The sequence below is a fragment of the Herpailurus yagouaroundi genome, unplaced genomic scaffold (assembly GCF_014898765.1).
Source record: "Herpailurus yagouaroundi ecotype Mexico unplaced genomic scaffold, PumYag 142, whole genome shotgun sequence".
Classification (NCBI taxonomy): domain Eukaryota; kingdom Metazoa; phylum Chordata; class Mammalia; order Carnivora; family Felidae; genus Herpailurus; species Herpailurus yagouaroundi.
This window is the reverse complement of record NW_024412397.1, coordinates 14052163-14072142: the sequence shown is the minus strand read 5'-3', so window position 1 is coordinate 14072142 and position 19980 is coordinate 14052163. Positions and strand designations below refer to the sequence as shown.

The 19980-nt window shown below is 40.4% G+C and overlaps 1 protein-coding gene across 1 annotated transcript in view; it reads left to right on the top strand.

The window, feature by feature from the left end:
- PHLPP1 (PH domain and leucine rich repeat protein phosphatase 1) overlaps positions 1 to 19980 on the top strand; it is a 214337-nt gene that overhangs the window by 106645 nt on the left and 87712 nt on the right. Inside the window, exon 4 of the mRNA XM_040478481.1 lies at positions 4280 to 4405. Within this exon, the coding sequence (XP_040334415.1) occupies positions 4280 to 4405 (126 nt within the window). The remainder of the gene's footprint in view (positions 1 to 4279; positions 4406 to 19980) is intronic.

Sequence of the window (19980 nt, the reverse complement as noted above, 5' to 3'; positions counted from 1 at the left end):
AGCACTCTTAAAATTTCATTGTTGGAGAAAATTATTTAATAGATAAGTTTCTATTCATTGTGCAAGTATTACATTATATTTAATTTATCCTGTAGAATTTAACATCGGTTTTTAGGTGCAACATTTTAATATTTTACTTAATATTTGTTAAATTATGATGCATAAAAAATTGAATAACCATTTACCTACTGCTATTCAGTTTAGGAATCACAGCCATATAAACACCAATGTTTTCTACCTGTGTTCTCTTTACATCTGTCCCACTGGTATCCCCCAACCCCAAAGGTATCCACCCATTGTCCTAGAATATGTATTCATCATTTTCTTTTTTAAAATAAGTTTTATGATGTAACTATGTTTTGCTTGGTTTTGATCTGAATAAAATTGGTATCATACCATGTGTGGGCTTCTGTGATTGAATTTTTTCACTCAGTATTATGCTTCATAATAAGATTTCTATGTTGCTTTCTGTATGTGGTTTTCATTTCTGTATAACGTTTCCCTCTGTAAGTGTTCTAAATTCTCATAATTTCTTAAGTAATTTTCCTGTTGGACATTGGGTTGCTTCTAGTTTTTTGTCATTATAAATGATTCTGCCAAAATGGGCTTATGTTGATATGCCTCCTGGTACACAAGTAGTTTTTCTAGGACAGTAGTTCTCAGAGGTGCTGTGCCCAAAGGGGACATTGGATAATATGTGCAAGTGTTTTGATTGTGAAGTGATTGAACAGTCAACGTATCAGTTGATGTAAGCTCAATTATGCTATGGTGACAAATCCCCCCCAGATGTCAGTGACTTAAATTTTCTCATTCCACTAAACGTCCACTGTAGATTGGTAGAGATTTCTTTTTTCACATAACTGTACAGGGACCCAGCCTACTCTGCTCCCTTATAACATTTGGAACATGCAACCTTCCTTTGGTGCTTAAGCAAGGGAAGAGGTAACTGGAGAGTCATAAACTGGCTTTTGTATATTTGGATGCAGAAGTGACACACGCCACTTCTGCTCGTGGCTCATTGGCCAGAACTAGTCACATGACTTCACCTTGATTGCGGAAAGTCTGGGAAACGTGGAAAGTAGAGTGTTTGGTTAATACCAATATATTTGGTGCAAGGGGACACTATCGGCCTTTACAGGGCAGGGGCTCAGTGAAAAAAAAGTCACACGAAGTATTAGTCCTGCACAATGTACAATGAACTGTTTAATTCAAAATCCTTAAATTACTTCCTTGAGAAATACTGCTCTTAGATACACATTTAGGGGTGCAGTTACTGGACTATAGGGCATATGCACATGCTACAAGATGATGTCAAATCGCTTTCCAAAGTTGTTGCACCATTTTACACTCACATCAGTGTACAAGTGTTCCTGTTTCTCTGCATCTTCACCAAACTTTATGGAGGTATAATCGACAGACATTAAACTGCACATTTTGATGATAATTTGATAACAGTATAGCTAGCTAAACACACCCATTCAACCATCACCACAGTGAATAAGAATAATCATATCACCCCTGAAAGTTTCCTTGTGCTCCTTTTATCCCCCTTCCTTCCACTCTTTTCCTCATCCTCCAGAAATCACTGGTCTAATTTCTGTCTATATTGATTAGCTTAAATCGCATTAAAAAAATTTTTGTCTTTAGTGTATAGAAATACAGCTGACTTTTGAGTATTGATTTTATATTCAGCCACTTGGCTAAATTTTCTTATTTATTCTAATATACTGTCTATAGAATCTTTGGAGTGTACTATGTAGCTAATCATGTAATATTAAAATAATGACAATTTTTTTCTTCTTTAATACATATTTGTGTCTTACTGTAATGGCCAGGACTCTAGTATAGTATTGAGTAGAAACAGTAGATACTTGTCTTCTCAGTGATCTTAAAGAGAGTGGTATATCATCATTAACACTGAAGTTTGCCTTAGATGTTTGATAAATACACTTTGTCAGCTTGAGTTGTTATTTGTGTTCTTAGTTTGCTGGGAGTTTTTATCATGAGTGATGAATGGGTGGTGAATGTTACCAAATGCTTTTTCTGCAGCTGTGGGGATGATCATATGGTCTTCTTCTTCTTCTTCTTCTCCTCCTCCTCCTCCTCCTCCTCCTTTTTTTAATGTTTATTTATTTTATTTTTGAGAGAGACAGAGACAGGATGCTAGTGGGTTAGGGGCAGAGAGAGAGGGAGACACAGAGTCCAAAGCTGGCTCTAGGCTCCGAGCTGTCAGCACAGAGCCCAACATGGGGCTCGAACCCACGAGCTGTGAGATCATGATCTGAGCCAAAGTCGGACACTTAACCAACTGAGCCACCCAGGCGCCCCTGGTTTTCTTCTTTAATTTGTTAATGTGATTAACGATTTTATAGTTCCAATAATGTTAAATCATCTTGCCTTTCCTGAGGTAAATCCAATTTGTTTTTGATATAGTTTTTTTCCTTCTGTATTTCTGGATTGTGGTGCAACATTTTGTTCAAGATAAGTGTTCATAACTGAGACTCGCCTATAATTTTTTTTTTCTGTTACTACTCTGATCTGTTTTTGGTTATAGAATAATTTGTGGTATTTTTCTTCATTTTTTGTTGGGTGGATGAGTTTGCACAAATTTGGAATGTTCTCTTTCTTGGAACTTTGATAGAATTCATCTATAAAATGATATGGGCCTGATATTTCTTGAGAAAAAGTTTTATTCCGTTTCTTAAATGATTATAGGACTATGTAGGCCTTCGGTTTTTTTTCTTTCTTGATTTAGTGTTAGTAAAATATATTTTTCTGAGATTTTGCCACAGAATTGTTTATAATGTTCTTTTTAATCTCTGCTTAATCTGTAGGCCTATCTCTCTTTTCATTATTAATGTTATTTATGTCTGTCTTCAGCTGATATCATGAACTAATATCTGTTGACATTTACTTTATTAGCCTTTTCAAAGAACCAGTATTTTGTTAATGTTCATGTTCTCTATTGTATATTTGGTTTTCATGACATTAATTTCTGCTTTTTGATGTCACCTTTATTCTGGCTTGAATTTATTCAGTTTTTGGTTTGGTATTTTTCCCCCTAAGTTCTTGAGACATGTATCAATCAAAATAATTTTCTGCCTTCTTTTCTAATGTGACTATTTAAAATTATAAATGTTCCCCTATGTACTGCTTTTGTTGCATTCCATAAATTTTGATATGTATTTTTTTAATGGTTCAGTTCTAAGACTATCTAAATTTCTATTATTATTATTTTTTTTTTTACTTAGTTGTTTGGAAGTGTGTTACTAGTTTTCTAAGTACACTTGGATTTTATTTTATTTAAAAAAAAATTTTTTTAATGTCGTTATTTATTTTTGAGACAGAGAAAGACAGAGCATGAGGAGGGGAGGGGCAGAGAGAGAGGGAGACACAGAATCCAAAGCAGGCTCCAGGCTCTGAGCTGTCAGCACAGAGCCCGACGCGGGGCCGGAACTCACAGACTGTGAGATCATGACCTGAGCTGAGGTCGGACGCTTAACCGACTGAGCCACCCAGGCAACCCAGTACACTTGGATTTTAAATGGAATTTTTATTATTGACATCTAACTTTTAATTGCCTTTTGGTCCCAGAACATAGTCTGTGATACTGATCTTTTTGAAAATTCTTTACTCTTTATGACTTGTGATCAGTTTTGTAACTGCAGCATAGGAGCTTGTGGAATACCATGTTACTTTATTGTCTGGACTTTTCCTGCTTAGGAAGCATTTACTGGGAGTGGAAATTTGATTTGACTGTATCGCTGCCTTACTAGGACTTGAAAGTTCTTATGGTAGAGTTTTCTTTCATGTTAAACTCAATTTCACGTTAAATTTTTAAAAACTTATTTAACATGCTTGAAGACCTCTTTTTAAAAAAGGTTGTAATGCAGACTAATACAAAAGTCGCCCAAAGTAAAAATCCTTCTGCAGTAAAAATCCTTAAGTCTTAAGTAAAACTCCTTCCAAAGGAAGGAAGAACCCCAGCAGCCTATTGTGAGGATATAGAAAGATAAGAAAGGGCGTCTGTTCCAATCTAAACAGGAAGAAGAGAATTTCACTACTGTGGGGAAATCTAAAGAAGATAAAACTCCCCATTTTCGATTTCTTTGTAATTCAAGTTGGTTAGTCAGACTCAGGAACTTACGTGTTTTAAGTATTAAGAGGAACATATATAGGGAAAGATGCAAATCTGTGTAGGCTCACTGACCTAAGGTATGGTTAATGAACTATGTAAATGGTCTGCTTTCCTGATGTGTTTTTGTCTCTGTTTTTATAGGTAGAAGAAGTGAAAAAGCACCAGCACTGTTTAGCATTTAGCTCCTCTGGACCCCAAAGCCAGACTTACTACATTTGTTTTGATACATTCACAGAGTATTTAAGGTGGCTTCGACAAGTCTCCAAGGTAAGTGCTTACCCAAGAATATTTTTCAGCTTCTAGCTGGCTAGAGTTGCTTTCTGCTTTACCCAGTTCCAGAATATAGTATTATACTTAATAATTTTTTTAGTTTTCTGAAAGCTCATTTTGGCTGAAAAGTAGCCAACTGAAAAATTTTTAAATTGTGCTTCATTTGCTGGGTTCTGTTTATCCCTAAAAAAAAAAGAACTCAGTGGGTAGACTGGCATTACTATCTTAATGTTATAGATAAAGAACGTAGACTAAGAATATTTAAGGGACTGGCCCAGGGTCGGACAACTGCAAAACCACAAAATACCCAGAGAAGTGTTACAAATTTCCCCTCTTCCTCTATTTTTTCATTTAAGTGGTTTAATCTGTGCCACTCCCTTTCACCTGTCCAACTTCTGACTTTCAAATGGCTTAATTTCTTTTCACATCGTCATTTTCTTGACTGTTTAATAGTCTCCTACTTAAATGAGATCACCATGACCTATGAAACAGTATACGTGTGTGTGTGTGTGTGTGTGTGTGTGTGTGTGTGTGTGTGTGTTTGTGTGTGTGTGTAATGGAAGCCAGAATAAATGCTGGTATTTCAGGTACTCTGTGTGAAGATGATTTTACATCACATTTATAGAATTATGTGTAAAATGGGTGGGTTGCAGTACTTTGTGCCTTGGTTTTGGGTGTGTTTATGAAATGATGAAACCTCTCTTGGGTGTAGAAACATTACACTGGAATTTGCTTTCATATTTTTTAATTTATAATCCAGTTTGCTATCCAAGTTCAGTGTGATCCCAACTGCTGTATGATGTAATTGTTTATCAAGTGAATGAATAAGGAATAACTTTGTCAACAGTTAACAGAAAATTCGAGAATAATGTCTAGAAAGACTTCTTGAAATACTGGCTACATGTGAATTGTCAAGTAAAAGCTATGTTCTCTGATGACGCAATGCACTTAAGAACATTAGTGCTTCCTCCTTTTAGAGAAGCAATGGGCAGAATGTAGATTGATAGGGACTCAGAAGATTCTCCCAACCTGGTTGGCCAGTGGAGGTTCTAATTGCATAGGGCAGCATCCTGCTAGAGAAAATGGGAGGGATGACGCTTCTTTCGGCATGCCTGTAGAATTAATGTGCTATTAGAGGCAATGAATACATCTGCATGGTCGTTTTAAAATTACTTTTGTGGTTGCAAATGTGAGGAGACAACTATTAAATAATACTGTGCTTTTATATTTAAATGGTTACATGGGTCAAAGCAGTAAGTCAACAGCCTACACTCTGTTTTATTCGGAATAAAATGCCAAACTGTGGTCAAAGTACACTGAATTTTTTTTTCTGTATGGAGATGTTGATTGATTGACGTGTTTATTTTAAATGTTTATTTTTGAGAGAGAGCCCATGTGCATGCATGGGGGAGGGGCGGCGTGGAGACAGGGGGTCGAGAGCAGGCTCTGTGCTGGCAGCAGTGAGCGAGATGTGGGGCTTGAACTCCTGAACTGTGAAATTGTGACCTGAGCCACCCAGGCACCCTGAGATGTTGATTTTTTTAAATAAACTTTTTATTTTGGAATAATTTTCTATTTAGTGAAAAGTTATACAGATAGTACAGAGAGTTTCCATGTAGCCCCACCCAGCTTCCCAGAGATCTTACGTTGCCATGACAGAGTTGTCAAAACTAAGAAACCAACATTAACACGTTACTCTGATCTAAACTTCAAAATTTATTGGGATTTTACTGGCTTTTTCATTAGTGTTTTTTACTAGCATTTTTCATTCTCCTGTCCCAGGATTTAGTCCAGAGTACCACATTTCATTTGATTGTCATGTCTCCTTTTTCTCCTCTGGTCTGTGGCAGTTTTTCAGTCTTTCTGTGGTTCATATGACCTTGACACTTTTGAAGAGTGTTGGTCAGGTATTTCCTATAATGTCCTATGTGGAGATGCTTTGACCTTTTAAACCAAATGCAGTGTCATAGTCAGCTGCTTTACATTCTTTTTGGAATAAGTCAGAGGTATAAATTCTTAAACATGGATAAGGATGTGAGTAAACAGGTAAATTATCAAGGTTACCAATGACAATTGTTTTGATTAAAACAATAATAACAAAAAGATTAATAGGTATTGAGTTTAATTAACATCCACCCAACTGATAAGTCACTGTTCTAAAGATAGCCAGCATTTATGAAGCACCTTCTGTATGTCAAGTATGTGTTTTATGCACTGGGATATATAGCAAAGAACAAGTCTAATTCCTCTCTCTCGGTAGCACTTACGTTGGGGAAACAGATGATAAATAAGCAAACAGACGAGAAAGAAAACATCAAATAATCACAGAGCTATAATACAAGTTATAATGACAAAGAATGAGGAGGAAGAATAACTTTTTTTTTAATGTTTATTTATTTATTTTGAGAGTGTGTGCACACGAGCAGGAGAGGGGCAGAGAGAGAGGGAGAGAGAGAATCCCGAGCAGGCTCCATGCTGTTAACTCAGAGCCCCACGCAGGACTTGATCCCATGAACTGTGAGATCATGACCTGAGCCGAAATCAAGAGTCGGACTCTTACTAAGCCTCCAAGGCGCCCCTAAACTGGAACTTCAATGAAAAGAAGCGTCCAATTATTTGAAGACCTGGTGGGAGGAGCTTCCAGGTAGTTGGAAAAGATGGTGTGAAAGTCCTAAGACTAGAAAAAGGGACATGAAGTCAGGGAAGGCAGGGATTTTAGGTTACAAAACAGGGTAAAGACTCTGGATTATATGATTGGCATAATGACAAGCCATTTGAAAGACTTCTCTTTCAGAAAGTTACATAATCTGACACTGGCTGCTGTGTAGTGAATGGATTATGGAGGACAAGAAGAGAAGCAAGGGGTGGGGTCTGACTGGCAGGAGGCTCTTGTGGTATTTTCCAGGTAAGAGGTGAGAGGAGAGATGGAGAGAAGTGGATAGATGCATTTTGGGATGTGTTTTGAAGATTGAGAGACAGGATTACTGATAATTACATATAAAGCATGAGGAAAATTTTGGAATAAAAAATGCCTTCTGGGTTCTTGATTTGAATTGCTAGGTAAATTGTAGACTCATTCAGAAACCACAACACTGATTAGACTATATATGCACCTTTAAAGCAATGGCAAAATACAGTTTTTAACCTCAAAGAGTTTGTTTCTAGAGAGACAGCAGAGAAGTGAAATGAAAGAGGGTAGATTATGAAATGCCTCTTAAAAGAGGTGTGGAAATTGTTGATTTCTAACTGGCAATTGTAAATGTCATATGTTTGACTCTTTGCTGTTGCTGGGTGGCTGACATGCCATCTTCATAGGATGGTGTATTTGTAATAAGGTACTGTCTCTGATTATCCAAACCATGAATTGATGCACCCATCAGGACTGTCACAGGAGAGGTGGGGGTTGGGGGAGAATTGTGGCCCAGGAAACATGATGGTGGCAGGGTGAAGTGTTGGCGTGAGTTTTCCTCTTCCACTGATTACTACATTGCCATTAGGAAGTGTGTGATATGTAATGTAGCTACAAGAGAAGATAATTCACAAGCATATCCATCCACAACAAGACTCAGCTTATATCTCACACAAGTGTCTGTGAGTGCTTCCAGGAGGGGGGGGGGTTGAATTTAATTACCCTAAGTTACTAGTGTTAACAAGTAGTTAACTAGTAGTTAACTGGTATTAACTAGAATGAATTTGAATTAGAACCTTAACCTCCTTTCCTTTCAGAAAGGCTCTCAATGTTTGGAGAAGTCAAAAGGTGTGGGAGTAAGGAATTTAGGTTTCAAACTAAGGTAGACATGGGTTCCACCATTCACGGACTCTGTCACTGTAAGTTTCTAAATTTTAGGCTTTCTCATTTGATAAAGGGGTTAGCAATAGTACCTCCTAGGGCTTACGTCAGAGGTGGACATGATAGACTTATACCGACACATAGTCATTCTAACTCTGTGTGTGTGTGTATGAGAGTGACTGACTAAATACAGAAATAAAATAATTTTATGGCCATCATTCCTGCTGTTACCATTGATTGGCCAATCTTTTTTTTTTTTTTTTTAAAGTTTATTTATTGATTTTTGTGAGAGGGTGAGTGAGCAAGCAGGGGAGGGGCAGAGAGAGAGAATCCCAAGCAGGCCCCATGCTGTCAGCACTGAGCACAACATGGGTCTCGAACCCACAAACTGCGAGATGATGACACAAGCTGAGACCAAGAGTTGGGCGGTTAACTCACTGAGCCACCCAGGTGCCCCCAGACAATCTTTTTATTTAAAAAAAAATTTTTTTTTAATGTTTATTTTTGAGAGAGAGAGACAGAGTGTGAGTGGGGGAGGCGCAGAGAGAACGGGACACACAGAATCTGAAGCAGGCTCCAGGCTCCGAGCTGTCGGCACAGAGCCCAACGTGGGGCTCAGATTCACAAACTGCGAGATCATGACCTGAGCCGAAGTTGAACGCTTAACTAACTGAACCACCCAGGCGCCCCCAGACAATCTTTTTAAAGTATTATTTGTTTTTATGTATATTTTAAGGAGATCAAGACACACATATGCTTGATTTATCTGAACAAAGGAACTTCTGCTGTTCTTGACAACCACAGGAGCCTTTTGGGGTTAACACAATTGAGGATGGCAGACATCGGAAAGAAAGATTTCTTCCTGAAAAGTCAGGGGTCAGGGACAAAGGGCAGAACATGTTAGTAAATGCAGATTTTAGATACAATGTCTTTCCTTTCTCTAGTCTTACAAACCAGATACACGTTTTTAGAAGTTGTTAGGGTTAGTGATTGGAAGGAGAAGTCAGTTGTAAGGGGCTGGTTGAAGAGGTTAGATATTATAGAAGAAATCAGTGTGAGAACCCCCTATTTGGATATGAATTGCATGTAAGACAGGGCCATGCTCTTCTTTAAGCTTCGAATGTGGAGGAGAGTCCTGTGATCGTATCTTCTGCTTTAATTCAGCCTCCTGGGAGAGTACGTTGGGGCTGCTGGAAGAAGGATGATGAGAAGCTCGATCCGTTGGGGCATATGTGCTTGTGGGGAATCTGGCATGGTCAAGGGTGACTCTCATAAGCCACTTCTACTTGTAGCTTCCCCTTCCGCTGTCCTCTGCTCTTGCTCATGTCTGGAGGTATTAGGAAGTTCTACAGCTTAGTCATGTTCAGGGTTACTGTGGAGATTTTCTTCTTTTTCTTTTCTTTTCTTTTTTCTTATTGAGAAACAAAGCCTTCACAGAATGGATTGTCTTTACATCCTGATGTTTAGATGAGATTCATTTTGATAAGGATATGAAAGAAAAACAAACCAAGAACAGAAAGAAATATCTACGTTTCTGATTTTTTTAAAAATGTTTGTTGATTTGTTTTGAGAGAGAGTGAGAGACAGCGGAGGAGGGACAGAGAGAGGAAGAGAGAGAATCCCAAGCAGTGTCCATGCAGTCAGCACAGACCCTGATGTGGGGCTCGATCCCACCAACCGTGAGATCATGACCTCAGCCAAAATTAACCGAGCCCCCCAGGCACCCCCCATCTTAACCATTTCTAAGTGTACAGCTCACTGGTAGTAAGTACATTCACATTGTTGTGCAACCATCCCCACCATCCGTTTCCAGAATTTTTCTCATCTTGCGATATTGAAACTGTACCCTTTATGACCTGAGCCAACATCAAGAGTCAGATGCTTAACCGACTGAGCCACCCACGTACCCCCAAGTTTCTGGGTTTTAATGACCATCCTCACCTCAGTCTGAGTAGGAGGACAAAGAGAACCAATTCCAATGATTTTTAAATTAAAATGAATTAGATAATTAATTTAAAAGGAAAATTCTTTATTTTCACTTTGTGCTTCTGGATCTTAGCTAAAAGAGACATATTCATCTTTGTTCTAATTTGTTTGATTTGGGGAACATTTGTAAAAGATTATTAATTAGAAATGTTCTACCAAGATAGGCCCTTATATACTTAATATTTTTAAAACTTAGCACTTTGTATTGCTTGCAAAAATAACACCCAAGACAGTCCCAATAGAGTTTTTATTTGGGGTGGGTGTTAGCAACAGATACCACGAAGAAAACGACTCCTTTGGGAGGATGACAATATTGATTGTAAATCATCCCTAAAATATTAATGCACAACATGCTTTAAAAATTCAGTAAACATCCTGTTGTAACATCCTGTTGTATGCAGTGTAAAAAAAAGGGCTCTGCTTGCTCAGCATGGGTGCACGTAGCCAGCACGTTTTCTGAGTGGGGAAGAAGGCTGAAGGTAGCTGAGGGAAGAATAGGAATTTGGAAGAGCTCCTGTGAAATGTACGAGTGACATTGCAGAAATGCTGACCTCGATGCCCATCTCTGTGGCCCGCCTTTTGGAGCACGTTAGTTTTAGACATGTTGATTAATCCTGTGACTTCTTTTCAAAGTTAGTTTCTATATACATCTACAGCCTAAGCATACTAACTTTTTAATTATGCCTTAGTCACTTCTGTAACACTGTTCCACCTTAAAGTCTGTTTCTCCATTTCAAGGAAGATTTTGAAAAGGAGGATTCAGATCACTGATTTGGTGGTGTTCATGAATGTGTTTTTTACTTTTTATTATGGAAGATGTCACATATTTAGAAGTAGAGACAATAGTAGAGTAACACCCACATACCTGTGACCCAGATTCCACAATTATCAACCGTGACCACTTGTGTTGCATGTGTATGTTATATGGTCCATCGCTATAAATTCATGCCCCATAAGGCCCCAAGTGTCTCTCCTTGTCAGTGGCTAGCAGTTGCCAGTGACTATGGCTATCACAGTGCCTCTCTCTCCTATCCTTCTTCCACCATGAACCATAGTATTTTAATTCTAGGCCTCTTGTTTTTCTTTTCTTTAAGTCACTGTGGTGAACCTTTGGTTCCTTGATATGTTGGGTTCACTCTTAATATGCATGATGTAGGCAAGTCGGGGCCATGCGTCATGCTGAATTAAAGATCACAAGAAGTGATGAGTAAATATCACCCTTTAAATAAAAATAACGTATATGGTGAATCACAAATGAACTTTTTCTTTCACGTGCTTAAAGGGAATGTTCTATTGTCCGGGTTTCACTCAAAGAATACTTCATTAACTACTTGAGTCAGATTACTCTAGTGTAATGGGATTAAGGTTTCCAGTATGGAGATTTGTGTCATGAGACCTAGCTGCAAGGAGCCCTATAAGATTAGTCACCTTGTACACACCATCTGAAGTGTAGGTTAGGGGATGTGCTGCTTTTTTGTCCTCATGACTTGCCACCTTTCTTTTAGGGATGTAACTGTAGTTGCTTCCATTGGGATCATAATGGTAAGAAGCTTTGTTCTCAGTACGGTTCTGCTAAGGAGTCCAGGGCTTAACGGCATGTTTTTGGAAACTCTCACTTCACATTTCGTGCCCATTTTTTAGAGAGAGCATTTAGGGCCATTTGACCAAGAATAATTTAGTAGATGTGTGGTAGAATCTTAAGTGAAACCAAGTGACATGGGTTTTAGTTTCTAATATGTCCCTGCATCCCATGGAGATTGCTCTCATACAAACTCTGTAGTGAAGAGATGAGAAAAGTTTGGAAATCCAATATATGAGCTATTTGGGTACAGGAAGTCTTCAAGGAGGTAATGGGCAAATTGAGTTTTGAAGGACGAATAGGAGTTCACCACAAAGACAACAGGGAAGGGCATTAAAATTTTTTTTTAATGTTTATCTTTGAGAGAGAGAGACACAGAGTGTGAGTGGGGGAGGGGCAGAGAGAGAGGGAGACACAGAATCTGAAGCAGGATCCAGACTCTGAGGTGTCAGCACAGAGACCAACACGGGGCTCAAACTCACAAACCGTGAAATCATGACCTGAGCTGAAGTTGGACGCTTAACCGACTGAGCAAGGGAAGGGCATATAAAGGAGAGGTATAAATGGGGCATCTGCATGGCTCGGTTGGTTGAGCATCCAACTCTTGATTTTGGCTCAGGTCATGATCCCAGGGTCGTGGGATCAAGCCTGGTGTCAGGCTCCTTGCAGAATGTAGAACCAGCTTAGGATTCTGTCTCTCTGTCTCCCTCTGCCCCTCTCCCCCACTTGAACATGCGCGCGCGCTCTCTCTCTCTCTCTCTCTCTCTCTCTCTCTCTCATTAAAAAACAAAAACAAGGAGAGGTATCAAGTATGTACAAAGGCACACCTGTGTAAAATGTGAAACTGTAGCCATATCTCAGGTGTCTGACAGTGTGAAAAAGGGAAAGAAACAGAAGCTAGATAAAGTAAAAAAAAGTGCTGGTCAGTCTGCCTTGTTTCCTGATAGTTCCATGTCGTTTCCTGGGGAAATTGATTATGAGTTACTAAATATTATCACTAACTTTCAAACATAGTAATGGATTTGTTACATAAAAGTTCACATTTTTCAGTCTTTCTTTATTATAGATATGAGCAGCAGTTTATGACATTGGGGAACTTAGAAATTCTGCTTTGAATTTAAGCTGAGGGTGAAATATTTTGGGTTACATTAAATTTTGATTTTGCAATACATAATACTGTGATGAAGTTAGTAAAAATATTAAACTTATCTCTTTGTGGTTATAAATATGCTTCGTCTTATTTCCACATTGCTGATCCTGTCTCTTCTTTTTTCTCCTGTGGCAACTATGGGTTCTGAACCCCAGTTAATATATTCCTAAAGAAGGGTTTTTTCCCTTGAGTTCTGAGTCATTTCAGTCCAAAGCCATTTAATTTTATTTTCTCCAAAGTTTTATAATCCAGTTTTGTACGAGTCAAAAAACACCTAGTTTGCTGACCATATCATAAAAACAAAAGAGGCATACTTTTGCTGCTGGCTTATACATTGAGCAGTTTAAACTGATCCTGTGTTCCCATCTTGCCTGCTCATGTCTTCTCACCCCCTTCCGCTTTCTTTCCTAGCTCTGTTGGAGTTGTCACCTGCTCTGGGAGATACTGGGAGGGAGGGACGAGAGAATGCCACCCTTTCGTTATGCTGGGCACCCACTTTTTTTCTAGGCTCTACTTCTAGGTCAGGACCTCTGCAAACAGAAGAGGTATGTTCCTCATGTGGATTTTATCTGTATATTGTTCTTACCTTCAATAAAAGACACTCTAGGTTTCAAGTGAGGAGCTAACAGGTGTGTTTTTAAGTTACAACGTATTATTTTAAGATTGGGAAGGGCACTTGCAAGGTAGTCACCAAAAAAGGCAATATTACTTGTTGTCATTTTCTGGAATAATTACCTTAACCATTATTTGGTACTTTCTTTGAAAGCGTTCTTTAGTTTTACCTTAAATTGTAGTCATCGTGAAGTGCTCTTAGCTCAGAGACTTAGAATTTAAGATTAGAAAAGGACCTTATGGATTCCCAGACTTCCTTCCCTCCTAAAAACCATCTATAGTGTTTCAGAGACCTGTAGTGTCTGACCAGACAGTTCTTCCTTAAAAGTGAGCTGAAGTCTTTATTCCTGTGGCTGCAACACAGTAATCCAGTTTTGCTGTTGGGTACAATACCAGATCTGCTCTCTCACCTGTTTGATAACCTCTGAATGTTAAAGTTATCATGATTTCTGTGCCCTCCCCTACCCCTTAGCAGTCTGTTTTTAGGACGAACTTCTCTGGTAAATGAGAAAAGTCCCTCTCTCACTTGGTTCTCCGGCCCCTTCTTTAGCTTCCTTGTGGGTGTTATCTGTTGATATACATACTTACAGATACCAGCCGATGAGCGCGGAGTATGTGATATTTTCCTTGCATTAGACATTATATACAACGTGAATTAGCTATTCATTTATGAGGTCAACACCAAAATAAAAAGAATTTTTTTTCCCCTCCACCCAACTGGTTGATTTATTTTGTTAATAAGATCATTTAGGGGTGCCTGGGTGGCTCAGTCGGTTAAGTGTCCGACTTCGGCTCAGATCATGATCTTGTGGTTCGTGGGTGTAAGCCCTGCATCGGGCTCTGTGCTGACAGCTCGGAGCCTGGAGCCTGCTTTGGATTCTGTGTCTCCCTCTCTCTCTGCCGCTCCCCCACTCATGCTCGCATGCTTGTGCTTGCTCTCTCTCACTCGAAAATAAACTTTAAAAAATATTTAAAAAAATCATTTAGCCTACTGAATTGATCTAGTGGTGACCACAATAATGCAAATAGTAACAACTAACACTTTGATAACTGTTTCTATGTGCCAAGTACTCTTCTAGATGCTTTATAGTAGCCTTATGAGGTCTTTTACTCATTACATCTCTAGGATGTCGTTGGGCTTTACAGTGAAAGCTAGTAGCTCTTGATCTACTGTCACATCCCCATTTTGCAGATGAGGGAACTGAGCTATAACGTATCCAGCACTGCTTTGTGCAGCAAGTTCTGCTCCCTTGCTCTTTTTTCTTTAAATGTACTCCCAATGTTTTACAGTGGCCAGAGGGGACAAAACAAATCAAGACTCAAATGGCAACTGAAATTTGTTGAAAATATCAAAGGGAAGTACTTCATGTACACAGTTGTCAGCAGAATCCAGACAGCTCAGTGGTCGAATAAAAGGTGGTTTGTCAGGCAGTGTGTTGAATGGCTTGTGCTGCTAGGGACACAAGCATAGGCTCTGTGCACTGATCGTTGATCTTCTTAAGTGATGATCAAGAGATATTTAAGAAATCTTGATTCAGATGCTTTCTGGATCACCCAAGGCAGATTAAATTGATATGGTATTGAGGAGGCTACTTGTCTAATTCTTCAAAAACCTGTCAAGTATTGCTATATTAGGAATTTACCATATATGATCAACCACATCTTTCTCACTGGTCATGTTATATTATTTTTTAACCTTTTTTTCCTCACTTGTTAATTTTTTTTAATTTTTAAGAGACAGAGAGAAACAGAGCGCAAGCAGGGGTAGGGCAGAGAGGGAGACACAGAATCTGAAGCAGGCTCCAGGCTCGGAGCTGTCAGCACAGAGCCCGGCGTGGGGCTTGAACTCGGGAACAGTGAGATCGTGACCTGAGCTAAAGTAGGACACCCAACCGACTGAGCCACCCAGGCGCCCCTGGTCATGTTACGAAGTTAAGTCATTTGAACCTGAGTATTTAGAAAATACTCAAGAGTTTAGTTTCCATTACATATTTGCCTAGATTGGAATATCCCAGTATTTGTATTGAATTTCCTATAACTACTCTGAAGAGTTAAATTCTTCTACCCACTGGTCTGGTTTATAATTTCATAAAGTAGGGAATAGTGGAGTAATTAGAAAAATGTCATTGACCTCTCCATGTTAAATATACCGAGCCTTGTATGTTAGACTTGGAACTTAAAATACAAAACAGGTAGCTAATTTCTGATAGTAGAATCATTTAAGTATGCATTTATGTTACTACTTTTTCCAGAAAGTTAGAATTTAAGTATTTTTGTGGTTGGCTGTCTTTTCCCCGTGGTCAGGGAGATGCCACTTTCTGAGGTGACCTCTTTCTAAAGGGACTGTTTACACCTAGTTTGCCAATAAGGAAATGAGGAAGGAACTCTGAGTTCAGATTTGCTCCCCACCCAAGCCAAGCCCTGGTTTTCTGTTGTTACTCAGAAACACAATGGGGTTTGTGTGTGCGGAGGGGAGATAACTGCCTGAGTCACACGGGGGCGTCCTGGGGGGCTGGCCGTGCATCTCCTCAGAGCCTCAGAGTCTTTGGCTGCTGCTTCTGGCTCCCAGAAAGGTAGCGCAGGCCGTGCCGTGAGCTCCCCGGACGGATGCCGTGGTTCCGTCCGCTCTTGGTGGTGATGGGCGAGTCTCTGCCCACGCGCCTGGGAGACCTGTCCATTTGGTCAGGGGAGGGGAATGTGGGTGTTGGGGTTGTGGCGGGAGCTCTGAGGTTTGCATCTTCGGCTCTGTGTGCTCTCATCACACTACCGTGCCTACCTCCTCTAATGACAGTTGTGTAGGTGTCTGCGTCTCAAGAGACCAAGCTTCTGAAGACACAGAGTGCGTCCCTCCAGGACCGGGTGTGGTGCCTGGTTCATAACGGCAAATGATAACCATATGGGGAAGGATTCCCCGGCCCCCGTCTCCTCCACTCCCCTGGCAGAGAGCGGGCGGGAGCTGAGGCAGAGCTCTTGTTCCACATTTCTTGGTGTCCTTTTTTCTATATTGTGATAGCCTGGCGCTTTAGTAGTGCTTTAACAAAATTGGCACCGTGGTATGCTCCTATGAGTGAGTGTTAATGGCTCGTTATTTATTATTAACTGTTAGATTTTATTAATGTACCAAAGTTTTCTCCATCTGTTAAACGCATTTTGTAAAACGGTAGTGTTAGTACAGGATCAAGTAAAGAGATGTCACTGGGAAAAGGTCGGGTCAATTTAAGGCATTTCTTATATATTTGTAGAAAATGTTTTTAAATTTTTTTTTTAACGTTTATTTATTTTTGGGACAGAGAGAGACAGAGCATGAACAGGGAAGGGGCAGAGAGAGAGGGAGACACAGAATCGGAAACAGGCTTAGAAAGTGTTTTTAAAAGAAATGATCAATCGCGTGTTGTAGAGCCATGATAGTTTGAATTTTATTAATATTGGAAACTTTGGTTCGATGTAAAGTGTTACAAAATTATTGATGAGGATGAAAGTGAAAATAAGTTGCTAGAATGCTTAGCTAATAAAGACCAGTAAATGCCTGTCTGAGTTTATGTTCTCCTACCTCATGCCTTCCCAAAGCATTTTTAAGGGGGTGAAGATTAAATAAAACTAGGTCAGTTAAGAGGTTAAGAATTTTTTATCCAAGTGTAGTAAACTCCCCAGAGACCATCCCTGTAGCCAGGGCGTGGTTTTGCAGCCACTGACGGCCAGGCCAGAGCAATTCATGACTTATTATGCCAGTTTGTAGCAGCCTTTTACTTTGCAGCAGCAGAATTACTTCTGCTATTTCAGCTGCTTTGACCAAGCCTTTCAGGGTCATTTTGCTTCACTTTGAGCATGTTGGGCACATAATGAGGATAAATAGTACTCCACTAAAGTATAGTGGTAACGACAACAGAAAAAACTCCCATGACTGTTTTTCTGAACTTTCCCTTGCTAATAAAAGGTGTTCGCCCACTCCATGAACATCAAGAATAATGGGAATAATGCAGAGGACAGTCCTATTGCAAGGGAGGATGATTATTGCAAAAGCTTAGCGAGGATAGGTTAGGATAGGAGAGAGATGTTAGTTTAGAAATACAACTCAGCTCAGAGCAGGGACTAATTTTGACAGAAGCGTCCTAAAGACTTGCCAAGAAACAGCCGAGGAAGGTGTTGAGCTGAGTAGCATGTTAGAAATATCTGGAAGCCCAGTAGGTAGCCTGAAAAGTTTGCTGTGCATATTACCGTTTTTATGTTTGCCCTGCAGTGTTCTTTGGGGGAAATGTTTTGAGGGCCAAATTAACTTTTTTTCTTCACCACACATGTTTACAAGTAACGTGGAAAAGAAGACAACCCGAGAAGGTGGTTGATTTCAAGTTTATTTTAATGTGTCTTCTGGAGTGTGTAGGGTCGTGGGGGCAAATCCCATTTAATTCATCTTTAAAAAAAAACATTTTATTTTGTTTTAAGTTTATTTATTTTGAGTGAGAGAGAGAACGCGTGTGCATGCGCACACAAGCAAGGGAGGGGCAGAGGGAGGGAGAGAGAATCCCAAGCAGACCTCTCACTGTCAGCGTGGAGCCTCGTGTGTGGCTCAGACTCACAGACCATGAGATCGTGACCTGAGCCGAAACCAAGAGCCAGTTGCTTAACCAACTGAGCCTCCTAGGCGCCCCTCTGACTCTATCATCCTTAGAAAATTGTCTTGCCGTTAATACAGACTAGCACCGTTTTCCCTATCCACGGTTACATTGAAGTAATCTTCGAAAACCTGACAACTTGGATCCCTTCACGTGTAGTTCGTGGACGGTCCGTGAGCCGCACACCTTCTGTAATTTTCTGCCTTGGTCTAATCGAGCCACATGTGTGTAACCGCTCGCCGCGGCAAGAAGAGTTGACCGTGCCGTAGCCCTTTCTTCGTCGTCGAGGTTTGTGCCACGTGTAGCTGTGGACGTTGGTCGGGGGATACTAGGTCTGCAGAGCCTCTCCTGATTTTTTTAAAATGAGAAAAGGGGTGTTATTTACGGCAGCTCGTTAAATTTGTCAGGGCAGGTATTTATTCCACTTCCGTGATGAGGGAACCAAAGGACAGACAGGTGAAGTGACTTACCCCAGAGCCACATGGCTAGGAAGTGGTAGAATTGTTATGCCCTGAGTATTTTGAAGACTGTGCCCGGTGTCGTGTCACGTTGCTTGTGTCTCCTCTTTGTGTCTTCCACTGTCTTGGTGTCAGGAGGTGCAATAGAAGTACAGTGGCTTTTGCCAAAAGGATTTTATACTCTAATTGTGAGTTCCTTTGAGGACCCTTTCCATAACAAAGCTTTGAGGCGATTTCTGCTTCTGCCTGTTTCTTTCACTCTCTTTCCAAATTTCTGTAACCCTTTAAACTTTTCCTGTCGCCTTTTAAAATACAGTTAGGTGCTCACCAGGTGGCCTCACCGCTGCCCAGGTGGACAAGCTGTGTAGATAGGAGTGGGCAGAGCCCGTGATGTCAACGAATGGTGCGCTTCACCCCTTCCTTCCCTAAAGGCTGCTTATGGTCCGCAGATGGTCTCTGCTTTTCTTCCGAAGGACTGTCTCCTGTCACTGCCATTCCTGAGGCTTAAGATTATCCTAGGGATGACATCTGATCCTCTTTGGTCAAAGGAGTTATGCTATTGTTTTATCAGGAGCGTCCTAAGTACAGGCCCCCATTCAGACTTGGGTTCTGCTGCCGCTTTACCCGTGTGACCACGGGCACACTCTGTGCCTCAGTTTTACCTTAATCTTTGAAATGAGGATAAACCATTACTGTACTGAGTTGTTGTAAAGATTACATATGATGTCTGCAGCAGCTAAAAGAGTACCTCTCACAGCTGAAGCACCCCCAAATGATCGCTGTTATTATTGTTTTCACTACTTTAAAAAAAGAGTAGGGGCACCCGGGTGGCTCAGTCAGTTAAGCGTCCGACTTCAGCTCAGGTCATGATCTCATGGCTTGTGAGTTCGAGCCCCGCATCAGGCTCTGTGCTGACAGCTGGGAACCGGGAGCGTCTTCGGATTCTGTGTCTCCCTCTCTCTCTGCCCCTCCCCTGCTCACTCTCTGTCTCTGTCTCTCTCTCTCTGTCTCTGTCTCTGTCTCTCTCAAAAATAAACATTAAAAAAAAAGTAATAAAAGGCTACTTGCTCCGAGGTGTATCCAGGTGGCTTTTTGATTTGTTACTTAGTTAGGTCTTTCTTGTGAAGGATCTTAGTTTTAATAGGTGCTCTGTGTGTGGGTAGTTCAGCTGGTAGTTCTTTCATTTGGGGTTCAAGCAGAACCTCTTGGTGGCATGGTCTTTATGTGCCCAGGCTGGTCTGGGTAGAAACACTTATGTTTCCCCTTTGTCGCAGGGACCAGGCAAAGGTGCAACTCGTGATGGCTCTTGTGGTCACCCCGGCGGCTCCCTGCCCGGCTGCATCCTTTCTGTTCTTGATGCAGCTGTTCCCAGCCCTGCCACGGCTCC